The sequence below is a fragment of the Salvelinus alpinus genome, chromosome 12 (genome assembly GCF_045679555.1).
Source record: "Salvelinus alpinus chromosome 12, SLU_Salpinus.1, whole genome shotgun sequence".
NCBI lineage: Eukaryota > Metazoa > Chordata > Actinopteri > Salmoniformes > Salmonidae > Salvelinus > Salvelinus alpinus.
Genome location: NC_092097.1, coordinates 60,020,983 through 60,039,863, shown reverse-complemented (window position 1 = coordinate 60,039,863; position 18,881 = coordinate 60,020,983). Strand labels below are relative to the sequence as shown.

Sequence of the window (18,881 nt, the reverse complement as noted above, 5' to 3'; positions counted from 1 at the left end):
AATCCCCATACCCCCCAACCCAGTCATACCCCCCAACCCAGTCATACCCTCCAACCCAGTCATATCCCCCAACCCAGTCATATCCCCCAACCCAGTCATACCCCCCAACCCAGTCATACCCTCCAACCCAGTCATATCCCCATACCACCCAACCCAGTCCCCCAACCCAGTCATATCCCCCAACCCAGTCATATCCCCATACCCTCCAACCCAGTCATACCCCCCAACCCAGTCAGATCCCCCAACCCAGTCATACCCCCCAACCCAGTCATACCCTCCAACCCAGTCATATCCCCATACCCCCCAACCCAGTCATATCCCCCAACCCAGTCATACCCCCCAACCCAGTCATACCCCCCAACCCAGTCATATCCCCCAACCCAGTCATACCCCCCAACCCAGTCATATCCCCCATACCCCCCCAACCCAGTCATATCCCCCATACCCCCCAACCCAGTCATATCCCCCATACCCCCCAACCCAGTCATACCCCCCAACCCAGTCATATCCCCATACCCCCAACCCAGTCATATCCCCCCCATACCCCCCAACCCAGTCATACCCCCCAACCCAGTCATATCCCCCAACCCAGTCATACCCCCCAACCCAGTCATACCCTCCAACCCAGTCATATCCCCATACCACCCAACCCAGTCATATCCCCCATACCCCCAACCCAGTCATATCCCCCAACCCAGTCATATCCCCATACCCTCCAACCCAGTCATATCCCCCAACCCAGTCATATCCCCCAACCCAGTCATACCCCCCAACCCAGTCATATCCCCATACCACCCAACCCAGTCATATCCCCCATACCCCCAACCCAGTCATACCCCCCAACCCAGTCATATCCCCCAACCCAGTCATACCCCCCAACCCAGTCATATCCCCCAACCCAGTCATACCCCCCAACCCAGTCATATCCCCATACCCCCAACCCAGTCATATACCCCCCAACCCAGTCAAATCCCCATACCCCCCAACCCAGTCATACCCCCCAACCCAGTCATACCCTCCAACCCAGTCATACCCTCCAACCCAGTCATACCCCCCAACCCAGTCATACCCTCCAACCCAGTCATACCCCCCAACCCAGTCAAATCCCCATACCCCCCAACCCAGTCATACCCCCCAACCCAGTCATACCCTCCAACCCAGTCATATCCCCCAACCCAGTCATATCCCCCAACCCAGTCATACCCCCCAACCCAGTCATATCCCCATACCACCCAACCCAGTCATATCCCCCATACCCCCAACCCAGTCATATCCCCCAACCCAGTCATATCCCCATACCCTCCAACCCAGTCATACCCTCCAACCCAGTCATACCCCCCAACCCAGTCATACCCTCCAACCCAGTTATATCCCCATACCACCCAACCCAGTCATATCCCCCATACCCCCAACCCAGTCATATCCCCCAACCCAGTCATATCCCCATACCCCCCAACCCAGTCATACCCCCCAACCCAGTCATACCCTCCAACCCAGTCATACCCCCCAACCCAGTCATACCCTCCAACCCAGTCATACCCCCCAACCCAGTCAAATCCCCATACCCCCCAACCCAGTCATACCCCCCAACCCAGTCATACCCTCCAACCCAGTCATATCCCCATACCACCCAACCCAGTCATATCCCCCATACCCCCAACCCAGTCATATCCCCCATACCCCCAACCCAGTCATATCCCCCATACCCCCAACCCAGTCATATCCCCCATACCCCCAACCCAGTCATACCCCCCAACCCAGTCATATCCCCCAACCCAGTCATACCCCCCAACCCAGTCATACCCTCCAACCCAGTCATATCCCCATACCACCCAACCCAGTCATATCCCCCATACCCCCAACCCAGTCATATCCCCCAACCCAGTCATATCCCCCAACCCAGTCATACCCCCCAACCCAGTCATACCCCCCAACCCAGTCATACCCCCCAACCCAGTCATATCCCCCAACCCAGTCATACCCCCCAACCCAGTCATATCCCCCATACCCCCCAACCCAGTCATATCCCCCATACCCCCCAACCCAGTCATACCCCCCAACCCAGTCATATCCCCATACCCCCAACCCAGTCATATCCCCCCCATACCCCCCAACCCAGTCATACCCCCCAACCCAGTCATATCCCCCATACCCCCCAACCCAGTCATATCCCCCATACCCCCCAACCCAGTCATATCCCCCATACCCCCCAACCCAGTCATATCCCCCATACCCCCCAACCCAGTCATACCCCCCATACCCCCCAACCCAGTCATATCCCCCATACCCCCCAACCCAGTCATATCCCCCATACCCCCCAACCCAGTCATATCCCCCATACCCCCCAACCCAGTCATACCCCCCAACCCAGTCATATCCCCCATACCCCCCAACCCAGTCATATCCCCCATACCCCCCAACCCAGTCATATCCCCCATACCCCCCAACCCAGTTATACCCCCCAACCCAGTCAGTCAAATTCCAGACAACTTGTTATATTATCCGAAGAATCCATGACTTTCAAACAAAAAACCCAAAATAAATAAACCTCCGAGATGAACAGAGGAATGAAACTGAGTAAAAAAGGGGAAATGAAAAAACAGAAGAATGAAACCCCCTCTGTTGGATGGAACAGAAGATGGTAAACCATAAAACCAACTGACACACTTCTGCTTTAGAACATGAGCTAGTTACGGTCCCTGGTGTGGAAGAAGAGTGGAAGAGTGAGTTAGCAGGGTGAGTTAGCGGCGTGAGGAGTGAGGAGTGAGTTAGCAGGGTGAGTTAGCGGCATGAGGAGTGAAGAGTGAGTTAGCAGGGTGAGTTAGCGGCGTGAGGAGTGAAGAGTGAGTTAGCAGGGTGAGTTAGCGGCGTGAGGAGTGAGTTAGCTGGATGATGAGTGAGTTAGCAGGGTGAGTTAGCGGCATGAGGAGTGAGTTAGCAGGGTGAGTTAGCGGCATGAGGAGTGAAGAGTGAGTTAGCAGGGTGAGTTAGCGGCGTGAGGAGTGAGTTAGCTGGATGATGAGTGAGTTAGCAGGGTGAGTTAGCGGCATGAGGAGTGAGTTAGCAGGGTGAGTTAGCGGCATGAGGAGTGAGTTAGCAGGGTGAGTTAGCGGCATGAGGAGTGAAGAGTGAGTTAGCAGGGTGAGTTAGCGGCGTGAGGAGTGAGTTAGCTGGATGAGGAGTGAGTTAGCAGGGTGAGTTAGCGGCATGAGGAGTGAGTTAGCGGCATGAGGAGTGAGTTAGCAGGGTGAGTTAGCGGCATGAGGAGTGAGTTAGCAGGGTGAGTTAGCGGCATGAGGAGTGAGTTTGAGGGTTGAGGAATGACTTAGCTGGGTGAGGTGTGAGTTTGAGGGGTGAGGAGTGACTTAGCGGGGTGAGGAGTGACTTAGCCCGGTGAGGTTTGAGTTAGAGGGATGAGGGTGTGGCCAAGGAGAGAGGGGTGCTTCAGCCAGCCATTGAGAAACCAGGAAACCCCATCTGTCAAAGCCGCTGAGTGTTCTGCCCCTTCAGTGAAGGGTCTGCGGCTCTGTGACAAGCACACAATGTGTTTCAGAGAGGGAGAGAGGAGGGACAGGCACCGCAGCCCTGCTTCACAGAGAGGATTCATCCCGTACTTGAACTAGGTGCCCGCGCTGTTTATATTTAGGTGCCAGAACTGCAGACTTTCTAGACCAATATTCTACAAGAGGTGCAGGAACTCAAAAAGCAGCTGAATTTTTTTTGTTGCCTTTAGTTCCAGTGTTGTCTTGCTCAAGTCAAGCACTGGTGAATCCAGACAGACAAGCAGCCAGACGTTAGTTATGATTGACGGTATAGAGGAGGACCTGTGAACCGGACTACTGAACTAACTACTGTTGGGTCGGATACGGAGGCTTCTAAATATGGAGGTATGTTCCAGCATCGTGTAACTGATCATGGTGTACAAAGTAAAATCAACCGGTTATCTAGTGTTTGAAGTCTTATGGTGAAATGTGTGTGTTTTGCTCTATCCAGTCGCTGGTTCATTCATTCATTGCCCTAGTTGTGCCGTCTGAAGGAATGTTTGCTTGTAAGACCACCTGCTTAGATTTCACTTTGAGTTGCGGTGTCAGCTAGTAGCTACCTCCTATTTCCATGCCCCCCCCCCCTCCCCCCCCCCCCCCCCCCCCCCCAGCTCTGTAATATGAGAGTATTTCTTGTCAGAGAGATTCTCAGCCTTTATGAGCCTCATTAAACCCTCAACCTTTAGAGGATGAAACCCATCAGATCCACAAGTTGCGTCCACAGCTGACACCCTTGTTCTCTGCATAGCTTTAGACCTTAGGAAGTATTTGGTACAGACACCAGGCTTCAGAAGCTGTAAATGAAGACTAGCTGTTGAACTAACAGCTAAAACCAGTTCACTGGAGCTTCACAGCTGATCTCGAGTGTTTTAAAAGCGTGAAGCTCTGTAGCTGCTGGTGAGAGGATTACAAGTTGGAATGAGACAGCAGCGCTATGTCCTGTCAGAGTCTGTCAGGGTCTGTGTCTGTCTGTCAGGGTCTGTGTACCTCTGTCAGGGTCTGTGTCCCTCTGTTAGGGTCTGTGTCCCTCTGTCTGTCAGGGTCTGTGTCTGTCTGTCAGGGTCTGTGTCTGTCTGTCAGGGTCTGTGTCTGTCTGTCAGAGTCTGTGTCCTCTGTCTGTCAGAGTCTGTGTCCCTCTGTCTGTCAGGGTCTGTGTCCTCTGTCTGTCAGGGTCTGTGTCCCTCTGTCAGAGTCTGTGTCCTCTGTCTGTCAGAGTCTGTGTCCCTCTGTCTGTCAGGGTCTGTGTCCTCTGTCTGTCAGGATCTGTGTCTGTCTGTCAGAGTCTGTGTCCCTCTGTCTGTCAGAGTCTGTATCCTCTGTCTGTCAGGGTCTGTGTCCTCTGTCTGTCAGAGTCTGTGTCCTCTGTCTGTCAGGGTCTGTGTCCCTCTGTCTGTCAGGGTCTGTGTCCCTCTGTCTGTCAGGGTCTGTGTCCCTTTGTCTGTCAGGGGCTGTGTCCCTCTGTCTGTCAGGGTCTGTGTCTGTCTGTCAGAGACTGTGTCCCTCTGTCTGTCAGAGTCTGTGTCCCTCTGTCAGAGTCTGTGTCCCTCTGTCAGAGTCTGTGTCCCTCTGTCTGTCAGGGTCTGTGTCCCTCGGTCTGTGTCTGTCTGTCAGAGTCTGTGTCCCTCTGTCTGTCAGGGTCTGTGTCTCTCTTTCTGTCAGGGTATGTGTCCCTCTGTCTGTCAGGGTCTGTGTCCCTCTGTCTGTCAGAGTCTGTGTCCCTCTGTCTGTCAGGGTCTGTGTCCTCTGTCTGTCAGGGTCTGTGTCCCTCTGTCTGTCAGGGTCTGTGTCCCTCTGTCTGTCAGGGTCTGTGTCCTCTGTCTGTCAGGGTCTGTGTCCCTCTGTCTGTCAGGGTCTGTGTCCTCTGTCAGAGTCTGTGTCCCTCTGTCTGTCAGGGTCTGTGTCCCTCTGTCTGTCAGGGTCTGTATCCCTCTGTCTGTCAGGGTCTGTGTCCCTCTGTCTGTCTTTGTCTTCTCTTCTCGTAGTGTGTGTGTGTGTGTGATCATGGCCACTAGTAAAAGCAGAAGATGCAGGAGGTCAGGAAGTCTGTGGTTAAATAAAACAAGACGGTAGCAGGAGATAAGCTGCAGAAGCTGTCACTGCTGTTCAGGAAAACACCGTATATAGTTACTAACCCTGGTCACTACAGTATATAGTTACTAACCCTGGTCACTACAGTACTACAGTATATAGTTACTAACCCTGGTCACTACAGTACTACAGTATATAGTTATTAACCCTGGTCACTACAGTACTACAGTATATAGTTACTAACCCTGGTCACTACAGTATATAGTTATTAACCCTGGTCACTACAGTATATAGTTACTAACCCTGGTCACTACAGTATATAGTTACTAACCCTGGTCACTACAGTATATAGTTACTAACCCTGGTCACTACAGTATATAGTTACTAACCCTGGTCACTACAGTATATAGTTACTAACCCTGGTCACTACAGTACTACAGTATATAGTTACTAACCCTGGTCACTACAGTACTACAGTATATAGTTACTAACCCTGGTCACTACAGTACTACAGTATATAGTTACTAACCCTGGTCACTACAGTATATAGTTATTAACCCTGGTCACTACAGTACTACAGTATATAGTTACTAACCCTGGTCACTACAGTACTACAGTATAGTTACTAACCCTGGTCACTACAGTATATAGTTACTAACCCTGGTCACTACAGTATATAGTTATTAACCCGGGTCACTACAGTATATAGTTACTAACCCTGGTCACTACAGTATATAGTTACTAACCCTGGTCACTACAGTATATAGTTACTAACCCTGGTCACTACAGTATATAGTTACTAACCCTGGTCACTACAGTACTACAGTATATAGTTACTAACCCTGGTCACTACAGTACTACAGTATATAGTTACTAACCCTGGTCACTACAGTATATAGTTACTAACCCTGGTCACTACAGTATATAGTTACTAACCCTGGTCACTACAGTATATAGTTACTAACCCTGGTCACTACAGTACTACAGTATATAGTTACTAACCCTGGTCACTACAGTACTACAGTATATAGTTACTAACCCTGGTCACTACAGTATATAGTTATTAACCCTGGTCACTACAGTATATAGTTATTAACCCTGGTCACTACAGTACTACAGTATATAGTTATTAACCCTGGTCACTACAGTATATAGTTATTAACCCTGGTCACTACAGTATATAGTTTCTAACCCTGGTCACTACAGTACTACAGTATATAGTTATTAACCCTGGTCACTACAGTATATAGTTACTAACCCTGGTCACTACAGTATATAGTTACTAACCCTGGTCACTACAGTACTACAGTATATAGTTACTAACCCTGGTCACTACAGTACTACAGTATATAGTTACTAACCCTGGTCACTACAGTACTACAGTATATAGTTACTAACCCTGGTCACTACAGTACTACAGTATATAGTTACTAACCCTGGTCACTACAGTATATAGTTATTAACCCTGGTCACTACAGTATATAGTTATTAACCCTGGTCACTACAGTATATAGTTACTAACCCTGGTCACTACAGTATATAGTTATTAACCCTGGTCACTACAGTATATAGTTACTAACCCTGGTCACTACAGTATATAGTTATTAACCCTGGTCACTACAGTATATAGTTTCTAACCCTGGTCACTACAGTACTACAGTATATAGTTACTAACCCTGGTCACTACAGTATATAGTTACTAACCCTGGTCACTACAGTACTACAGTATATAGTTACTAACCCTGGTCACTACAGTATATAGTTATTAACCCTGGTCACTACAGTATATAGTTACTAACCCTGGTCACTACAGTACTACAGTATATAGTTATTAACCCTGGTCACTACAGTATATAGTTACTAACCCTGGTCACTACAGTATATAGTTACTAACCCTGGTCACTACAGTACTACAGTATATAGTTATTAACCCTGGTCACTACAGTACTACAGTATATAGTTACTAACCCTGGTCACTACAGTATATAGTTATTAACCCTGGTCACTACAGTATATAGTTACTAACCCTGGTCACTACAGTACTACAGTATATAGTTATTAACCCTGGTCACCACAGTACTACAGTATATAGTTACTAACCCTGGTCACTACAGTATATAGTTATTAACCCTGGTCACTACAGTATATAGTTATTAACCCTGGTCACTACAGTATATAGTTATTAACCCTGGTCACTACAGTATATAGTTACTAACCCTGGTCACTACAGTACTACAGTATATAGTCATTAACCCTGGTCACTACAGTATATAGTTACTAACCCTGGTCACTACAGTACTACAGTATATAGTTACTAACCCTGGTCACTACAGTACTACAGTATATAGTTACTAACCCTGGTCACTACAGTACTACAGTATATAGTTATTAACCCTGGTCACTACAGTATATAGTTATTAACCCTGGTCACTACAGTATATAGTTACTAACCCTGGTCACTAGAGTATATAGTTACTAACCCTGGTCACTACAGTACTACAGTATATAGTTACTAACCCTGGTCACTACAGTATATAGTTACTAACCCTGGTCACTACAGTATATAGTTACTAACCCTGGTCACTACAGTATATAGTTACTAACCCTGGTCACTACAGTATATAGTTACTAACCCTGGTCACTACAGTATATAGTTACTAACCCTGGTCACTACAGTATATAGTTACTAACCCTGGTCACTACAGTATATAGTTACTAACCCTGGTCACTACAGTATATAGTTACTAACCCTGGTCACTACAGTATATAGTTACTAACCCTGGACACTACATTACTACAGTATATAGTTACTAACCCTGGTCACTACAGTATATAGTTACTAACCCTGGTCACTACAGTATATAGTTATTAACCCTGGTCACTACAGTACTACAGTATATAGTTACTAACCCTGGTCACTACAGTATATAGTTATTAACCCTGGTCACTACAGTACTACAGTATATAGTTACTAACCCTGGTCACTACAGTACTACAGTATATAGTTACTAACCCTGATCACTACAGTACTACAGTATATAGTTACTAACCCTGGTCACTACAGTACTACAGTATATAGTTACTAACCCTGGTCACTACAGTACTACAGTATATAGTTACTAACCCTGGTCACTACAGTATATAGTTACTAACCCTGGTCACTACAGTACTACAGTATATAGTTACTAACCCTGGTCACTACAGTACTACAGTATATAGTTATTAACCCTGGTCACTACAGTATATAGTTACTAACCCTGGTCACTACAGTATATAGTTACTAAGCCTGGTCACTACAGTACTACAGTATATAGTTACTAACCCTGGTCCCTACAGTATATAGTTACTAACCCTGGTCACTACAGTATATAGTTATTAACCCTGGTCACTACAGTACTACAGTATATAGTTATTAACCCTGGTCACTACAGTATATAGTTACTAACCCTGGTCACTACAGTATATAGTTATTAACCCTGGTCACTACAGTACTACAGTATATAGTTATTAACCCTGGTCCCTACAGTATATAGTTACTAACCCTGGTCACTACAGTATATAGTTACTAACCCTGGTCAGTACAGTACTACAGTATATAGTTATTAACCCTGGTCACTACAGTATATAGTTATTAACCCTGGTCACTACAGTATATAGTTATTAACCCTGGTCACTACAGTATATAGTTACTAACCCTGGTCACTACAGTATATAGTTACTAACCCTGGTCACTACAGTACTACAGTATATAGTTACTAACCCTGGTCACTACAGTACTACAGTATATAGTTATTAACCCTGGTCACTACAGTATATAGTTACTAACCCTGGTCACTACAGTATATAGTTACTAACCCTGGTCACTACAGTACTACAGTATATAGTTACTAACCCTGGTCACTACAGTACTACAGTATATAGTTACTAACCCTGGTCACTACAGTACTACAGTATATAGTTACTAACCCTGGTCACTACAGTATATAGTTACTAACCCTGGTCACTACAGTACTACAGTATATAGTTACTAACCCTGGTCACTACAGTACTACAGTATATAGTTACTAACCCTGGTCACTACAGTACTACAGTATATAGTTACTAACCCTGGTCACTACAGTACTACAGTATATAGTTATTAACCCTGGTCACTACAGTATATAGTTACTAACCCTGGTCACTACAGTATATAGTTATTAACCCTGGTCACTACAGTATATAGTTACTAACCCTGGTCACTACAGTATATAGTTATTAACCCTGGTCACTACAGTACTACAGTATATAGTTACTAACCCTGGTCACTACAGTATATAGTTACTAACCCTGGTCACTACAGTACTACAGTATATAGTTACTAACCCTGGTCACTACAGTACTACAGTATATAGTTACTAACCCTGGTCACTACAGTACTACAGTATATAGTTACTAACCCTGGTCACTACAGTACTACAGTATATAGTTACTAACCCTGGTCACTACAGTATATAGTTATTAACCCTGGTCACTACAGTACTACAGTATATAGTTACTAACCCTGGTCACTACAGTACTACAGTATATAGTTACTAACCCTGGTCACTACAGTACTACAGTATATAGTTACTAACCCTGGTCACTACAGTACTACAGTATATAGTTACTAACCCTGGTCACTACAGTACTACAGTATATAGTTACTAACCCTGGTCACTACAGTATATAGTTACTAATACTGGTCACTGCAGTATATAGTTATTAACCCTGGTCACTACAGTACTACAGTATATAGTTACTAACCCTGGTCACTACAGTATATAGTTACTAACCCTGGTCACTACAGTATATAGTTACTAACCCTGGTCACTACAGTATATAGTTACTAACCCTGGTCACTACAGTATATAGTTACTAACCCTGGTCACTACAGTATATAGTTATTAACCCTGGTCACTACAGTATATAGTTACTAACCCTGGTCACTACAGTACTACAGTATATAGTTACTAACCCTGGTCACTACAGTACTACAGTATATAGTTACTAACCCTGGTCACTACAGTACTACAGTATATAGTTACTAACCCTGGTCACTACAGTATATAGTTATTAACCCTGGTCACTACAGTACTACAGTATATAGTTACTAACCCTGGTCACTACAGTACTACAGTATATAGTTACTAACCCTGGTCACTACAGTACTACAGTATATAGTTACTAACCCTGGTCACTACAGTACTACAGTATATAGTTACTAACCCTGGTCACTACAGTACTACAGTATATAGTTACTAACCCTGGTCACTACAGTACTACAGTATATAGTTACTAACCCTGGTCACTACAGTATATAGTTACTAACCCTGGTCACTACAGTATATAGTTACTAACCCTGGTCACTACAGTACTACAGTATATAGTTACTAACCCTGGTCACTACAGTACTACAGTATATAGTTACTAACCCTGGTCACTACAGTATATAGTTACTAACCCTGGTCACTACAGTACTACAGTATATAGTTACTAACCCTGGTCACTACAGTATATAGTTACTAACCCTGGTCACTACAGTATATAGTTACTAACCCTGGTCACTACAGTACTAAAGTATATAGTTACTAACCCTGGTCACTACAGTACTACAGTATATAGTTACTAACCCTGGTCACTACAGTACTACAGTATATAGTTACTAGCCCTGGTCACTACAGTACTACAGTATATAGTTACTAACCCTGGTCACTACAGTATATAGTTATTAACCCTGGTCACTACAGTACTACAGTATATAGGTACTAACCCTGGTCACTACAGTACTACAGTATATAGTTACTAACCCTGGTCACTACAGTACTACAGTATATAGTTACTAACCCTGGTCACTACAGTATATAGTTACTAACCCTGGTCACTACAGTATATAGTTACTAACCCTGGTCACTACAGTACTACAGTATATAGTTACTAACCCTGGTCACTACAGTACTACAGTATATAGTTACTAACCCTGGTCACTACAGTACTACAGTATATAGTTACTAGCCCTGGTCACTACAGTACTACAGTATACTACTACAGTACAGCATCTGCTCTCTCTCTCTCCTTTTCTCTTGAGCGTTCTCTCTCGCTCTCCTTTTCTCTTGAGCGTTCTCTCTCCTTTTCTCTTGAGCGTTCTCTCTCCTTTTCTCTTGAGCGTTCTCTCTCGCTCTCCTTTTCTCTTGAGCGTTCTCTCTCCTTTTCTCTTGAGCGTTCTCTCTCCTTTTCTCTTGAGCGTTCTCTCTCTCTCTCCTTTTCTCTTGAGCGTTCTCTCTCTCTGTATCGTTATGTGTGCAAAATAGTCATTGATGCTAATGTTGGATTAGTGCGTAATGTAGTTCTAATGCTTTGTGACATAGTTCTCAGCAGTTGATACAGGAAATACCAGTGAGTCTCAGTGAGGTCATGTCAGTTTGTGTTTCAGTGCCAGCGAAGACAGTCTGTCTCCCAGTAGCCACTCTGTCTCTTGGTTGGGTTCAGGGGAAAGGGGTCAGAGGTGACTCTCCTTCCAATACAAGAACACTTCCTGATGACCTCAGTAGATTCAGTAGAACCTTCAGATAAAACCCATAGCAAATCTGTCTTCAGTTCTGATAATTCAATTCATACTGTACGATGAAAACCTTTGAAGACTGGTGTAAAACTTTAAGAGCTGGACATTACGTGCCAAAGAGATGCAGTTTAATATATTCTGTTCTACGTTCTCACAGACGACTACAGTATGTCATGCACACAGCTCATTCTACCTCTTAATCACTGTGTGTGTGATAGGGCAGGAAGTGAGCCTGTACAAATGACCTATGTTCTCTCTTTCCCTCTCCCTCCCACTCTCTCCCCCTCTCTACCCCTGGCTGTGCTGTTTACATATTTACTGTTGGTGTAATCCCCTGTGTAAAAAATATTAGACTGTTTTATCTCTGCCGGGGAAGCACAGTATCATTATAACAGTATCATTATCATAGACAGTAGATAAATGTATCATTATCATAGACAGTAGATAAATGTATCATTATCATTATCGTAGACAGTATATATCTGTATCATTATCATAGACAGTAGATAAATGTATCATTATCATAGACAGTAGATAAATGTATCATTATCATTATCGTAGACAGTATATATCTGTATCATTATCATAGACAGTAGATAAATGTATCATTATCATAGACAGTAGATAAATGTATCATTATCATTATCGTAGACAGTATATAACTGTATCATTATCGTAGACAGTAGATAAATGTATCATTATCATAGACAGTAGATAAATGTATCATTATCATTATCGTAGACAGTATATATCTGTATCATTATCATAGACAGTAGATAAATGTATCATTATCATAGACAGTAGATAAATGTATCATTATCATTATCGTAGACAGTATATATCTGTATCATTATCATAGACAGTAGATATCTGTATCGTTATCATAGACAGTAGATTTCTGTATCGTTATCATAGACAGTAGATCTGTGTCATTATCATAGACAGTAGATAAATGTATCATTATCATAGACAGTAGATATCTGTATCGTTATCATAGACAGTAGATAAATGTGTCATTATCATAGACAGTAGATATCTGTATCATTATCATAGACAGTAGATAAATGTATCATTATCATTATCGTAGACAGTATATATCTGTATCATTATCGTAGACAGTAGATAAATGTATCATTATCATAGACAGTAGATAAATGTATCATTATCATTATCGTAGACAGTATATATCTGTATCATTATCATAGACAGTAGATAAATGTATCATTATCATAGACAGTAGATAAATGTATCATTATCATTATCGTAGACAGTATATATCTGTATCATTATCATAGACAGTAGATATCTGTATCGTTATCATAGACAGTAGATTTCTGTATCGTTATCATAGACAGTAGATCTGTGTCATTATCATAGACAGTAGATAAATGTATCATTATCATAGACAGTAGATATCTGTATCGTTATCATAGACAGTAGATAAATGTGTCATTATCATAGACAGTAGATATCTGTATCATTATCATAGACAGTAGATAAATGTATCTTTACATTCACAGACAATAGATATCTGTATCGTTATCATAGACAGTAGATATCTGTATCATTATCATAGACAGTAGATATCTGTATCGTTATCATAGACAGTAGATATCTGTATCGTTATCATAGACAGTAGATAAATGTATCTTTACATTCACAGACAGTAGATACACTATATATACAAAAGTATGTGGACACCCCTTCAAAATGGTGGGTGGGCCTACGCACGTGTGTGTTGCTATGGTCCTGTAAACCTCCTCCCGTCTCTGTCCACTCACAGTAAACAGAGCAGTGAGTTGAGGAGGTTTACAGGCCAGTCATTGAGTAGACAGACAGACAGACAGACAGACAGACAGACAGACAGACAGAGCGGTGAGTTGAGGAGGCTTACAAGCCAGTCATTCAGCAGACAGACAGACAGACGCACAGACAGACAGACAGACAGACAGACAGACAGACAGACAGACAGACAGACAGACAGACAGACAGACAGACAGACAGACAGACAGACAGAGCGGTGAGTTGAGGAGGTTTACAAGCCAGTCCTTCAGTAGACAGACAGACAGACAGACAGACAGACAGACAGACAGACAGACAGACAGACAGACAGACAGACAGACAGACAGACAGACAGACAGACAGACAGACAGACAGACAGACAGGGCGGTGAGTTGAGGAGGTTTACAAGCCAGTCATTCAGCAGACAGACAGACAGACAGACAGACAGACAGACAGGGCGGTGAGTTGAGGAGGTTTACAAGCCAGTCATTCAGCAGACAGACAGACAGACAGACGCACAGACAGACAGACAGACAAAGCAGTGAGTTGAGGTTTACAAGCCAGTCATTCAGCAGACAGACAGTCAGACAGACAGACAGACAGACAGTCTTACTGACAGCCAGGGAGAGCTAGGAGATGATTGGGGGAAGACAGGGGAGGAGTGGGATGGGCTAGGAATATCACCATAAGAATGCTCAGCACCAATGATATCATACTATATGTATAATGGACAGGACTGGGGAGGTCTGGGGTTGGCACCAATGATATCATACTATATGTATAATGGACAGGACTGGGGAGGTCTGGGGTTGGCACCAATGATATCATACTATATGTATAATGGGCAGGACTGGGGAGGTCTGGGGTTGGCACCAATGATATCATACTATATGTATAATGGACAGGTCTGGGGTTGGCACCAATGATATCATACTATATGTATAATGGGGAGGTCTGGGGTTGGCACCAATGATGTCATACTATATGTATAATGGGGAGGTCTGGGGTTGGCACCAATGATGTCATACTATATGTATAATGGGGAGGTCTGGGGTTGGCACCAATGATGTCATACTATATGTATAATGGGGAGGTCTGGGGTTGGCACCAATGATGTCATACTATATGTATAATGGGGAGGTCTGGGGAGATCTGTTGTGGGCCTTTAATGGTTAATGTGATCGGACACCTTGAAGCATGTGGTTTTCAGTTTACCTGCCCCAAACCCATGTGTGAGGGAAAGAGAGTGTGTGACTACTGGCCCGAGGTTTACAGGGGCCAGAGGAATGTCTCAACACGTGGTTATGGTTTACAGGGGCCAGAGGAATGTCTCAACACATGGTTATGGTTTACAGAGGGATGTCTCAACACGTGGTTATGGTTTACAGGGGCCAGAGGAATGTCTCAACACGTGGTTATGGTTTACAGGGGCCAGAGGGATGTCTCAACACGTGGTTATGGTTTACAAGGGCCAGAGGAATGTCTCAACACGTGGTTATGGTTTACAGGGGCCAGAGGGATGTCTCAACACATGGTTATGGTTTACAGGGGCCAGAGGGTTGTCTCGACACGTGGGCAGGGTTTACAGGGGCCAGAGGTTTGTCATGACAAATGGTTAGGGTTTACAGGGGCCAGAGGAATGTCTCGACACATGGTTATGGTTTACAGGGGCCCACACAAATTGTTGTGTTGTATACTGTGTTGTGTTGTGTACTGTGTTGTGTTGTATACTGTGTTGTATTCTGTGTTGTATTTTATGTTGTGTTGTAATCTGTGCTGTGTTGTATTTAATGTTGTGTCATGCTGCCCTGTCTCCTCTCCCCAGACCCTGCTGGCCAAGGCCCTGTATGACAACATAGTATACTGTCCTGTCTCCTCTCCCCAGACCCTGCTGGCCAAGGCCCTGTATGACAACATAGTATACTGTCCTGTCTCCTCTCCCCAGACCCTGCTGGCCAAGGCCCTGTATGACAACATAGTATACTGTCCTGTCTCCTCTCCCCAGACCCTGCTGGCCAAGGCCCTGTATGACAACATAGTATACTGTCCTGTCTCCTCTCCCCAGACCCTGCTGGCCAAGGCCCTGTATGACAACATAGTATACTGTCCTGTCTCCTCTCCCCAGACCCTGCTGGCCAAGGCCCTGTATGACAACATAGTATACTGTCCTGTCTCCTCTCCACAGACCCTGCTGGCTAAGGCCCTGTATGACAACATAGCATACTGTCCTGTCTCCTCTCCCCAGACCCTGCTGGCCAAGGCCCTGTATGACAACATAGTATACTGTCCTGTCTCCTCTCTGTCCTGTCTCCTCTCCCCAGACCCTGCTGGCCAAGGCCCTGTATGACAACATAGTATACTGTCCTGTCTCCTCTCCCCAGACCCTGCTGGCCAAGGCCCTGTATGACAACATAGTATACTGTCCTGTCTCCTCTCCCCAGACCCTGCTGGCCAAGGCCCTGTATGACAACGTGGCCGAGTGCAGTGATGAGCTGGGCTTCAGGAAGGGAGACGTGGTTACAGTGCTGCAACAGGAAGTAGAAGGGAGCTGTGGTTGGTGGATGTGCTTTCTGTCTGGACGACAAGGCCTGGCCCCAGCCAATCGCCTGCAGCTCCTACCACTGGCCCCACCCCAGACTCCGCCTCAGATCCAGGTATGACTGTGTGTGTTAGGGTTGAATATTTTCCTGGTATTTTACAAACGTTCCATCTGAAAAATGGAACGAGTACTCTCCCGAGTAACCCGGTATTTCCCGTTAAAACCGGAAGTGTCATACAAAAGCAGTATAAAGCATATAAATAGGACTATGTCTGGATTAGATTAGAGCTACGATTGAAAATTCAAGCCTGATGCAACCAGAGTCTGATGAGCCAAGAAGTAAATACATTTAATGAGCACTACACATAAAGCCGATACATAAAGATTAATAAAGAGCAGTGATACTATCCAGAGCAGTGATACTATCCAGAGCAGTGATACTATCCAGAGCAGTGATACTATCCAGAGCAGTGATACTATCCAGAGCAGTGATACTATCCAGAGCAGTGATACTATCCAGAGCAGTGATACTATCCAGAGCAGTGATACTATCAGAGCAGTGATACTATCCGAGCAGTGATACTATCCAGAGCAGTGATACTATCCAGAGCAGTGATACTAACCAGAGCAGTGATACTATCCAGAGCAGTGATACTATCCAGAGCAGTGATACTATCAGAGCAGTGATACTATCCAGAGCAGTGATACTATCAAGACCAGTGATACTATCCAGAGCAGTGATACTATCAGAGTAGTGATACTATCCAGAGCAGTGAGACTATCCAGAGCAGTGATACTATCCAGAGTAGTGATACTATCCAGAGCAGTGATACTATCAGAGCAGTGATACTATCCAGAGCAGTGATACTATCAGAGCAGTGATACTAGCCAGAGCAGTGATACTATCCAGAGCAGTGATACTATCCAGAGAAGTGATGCTATCCAGAGCAGTGATACTATCAGAGCAGTGATACTATCCAGAGCAGTGATACTATCCAGAGCAGTGATGCTATCCAGAGCAGTGATACTATCCAGAGTAGTGATACTATCCAAAGCAGTGATCCTATCCTGAGCAGCGATACTATCAAGAGCAGTGATACTAGCCAGAGCAGTGATATTATCCAGAGCAGTGATACTAGCCAGAGCAGTGATATTATCCAGAGCAGTGATACTAGCCAGAGCAGTGATACTATCAAGACCAGTGATACTAACCAGAGCAGTGATAATATCCAGAGCAGTGATACTAGCCAGAGCAGTGATACTAGCCAGAGCAGTGATACTATCAAGAGTAGTGACACTAGCCAGAGCAGTGATACTATCCAGAGCAGTGATACTATCCAGAGCAGTGATACTATCAAGGGCAGTGAGACTATCAAGAGTAGTGATACTATCAGAGCAGTGATACTAGCCAGAGCAGTGATACTAGCCAGAGCAGTGATACTAGCCAGAGCAGTGATACTATCCAGAGCAGTGATACTATCCAGAGCAGTGATACTATCAGAGCAGTGATACTATCCAGAGCAGTGATACTATCCAGAGCACTGATACTATCCAGAGCAGTGATACTAGTAGTGATACTATCCAGAGTAGTGATACTATCAGAGCAGTGATACTATCCAGAGCAGTGATACTATCCAGAGTAGTGATACTATCCAGAGTAGTGATACTATCCAGAGCAGTGATACTAGCCAGAGCAGTAATACTAGCCAGAGCAGTGATACTATCCAGAGTAGTGATACTATCCAGAGCAGTGATACTATCCAGAGCAGTGATACTATCCAGAGTAGTGATACTAGCCAGAGCAGTGAGACTATCAAGAGTAGTGATACTATCAGAGCAGTGATACTATCCAGAGCAGTGATACTATCAGAGCAGTGATACTATCCAGAGCAGTGATACTATCCAGAGCAGTGATACTATCCAGAGCAGTGATACTATCCAGAGCAGTGATGCTATCCAGAGCAGTGATACTATCCAGAGTAGTGATACTATCCAGAGCAGTGATACTATCCAGTGCAGTGATACTATCATAGCAGTGATACTATCCAGAGCAGTGATACTATCAAGAGCAGTGATACTAGCCAGAGCAGTGATACTATCCTGAGCAGTGATACCATCCAGAGCAGTGATACTATCAGAGCAGTGAAACTATCCAGAGTAGTGATACTATCCAGAGCAGTGATACTATCAGAGCAGTGAAACTATCCAGAGCAGTGATACTAGCCAGAGCAGAGATACTATCAAGAGCAGTGATAGTATCCAGAGCAGTTATACTAGACAGAGCAGTGATACTATCAAGAGCAGTGATACTATCAAGAGCAGTGATACTATCCAGAGCAGTGATACTATCCAGAGCAGTGATGCTATCCAGAGCAGTGATACTATCCAGAGTAGTGATACTATCAAGAGCAGT

At 44.6% G+C, this 18,881-nt stretch overlaps 1 protein-coding gene across 2 annotated transcripts in view; it reads left to right on the top strand.

Moving 5' to 3' along the window:
* The first annotated feature begins 2,947 nt into the window (after nucleotides 1-2,947).
* Nucleotides 2,948-18,881, top strand: part of cass4 (Cas scaffold protein family member 4) — a 50,280-nt gene continuing 34,346 nt past the window's right edge. Inside the window, exons 1-2 of one of the 2 annotated variants that reach the window (XM_071336974.1) lie at nucleotides 2,948-3,887; nucleotides 16,371-16,583. In XM_071336974.1, the coding sequence (XP_071193075.1) occupies nucleotides 3,882-3,887; nucleotides 16,371-16,583 (219 nt within the window). In that variant the 5' untranslated portion in view covers nucleotides 2,948-3,881. The remainder of the gene's footprint in view (nucleotides 3,888-16,370; nucleotides 16,584-18,881) is intronic. The other variant, XM_071336973.1, reaches the window with a different exon arrangement.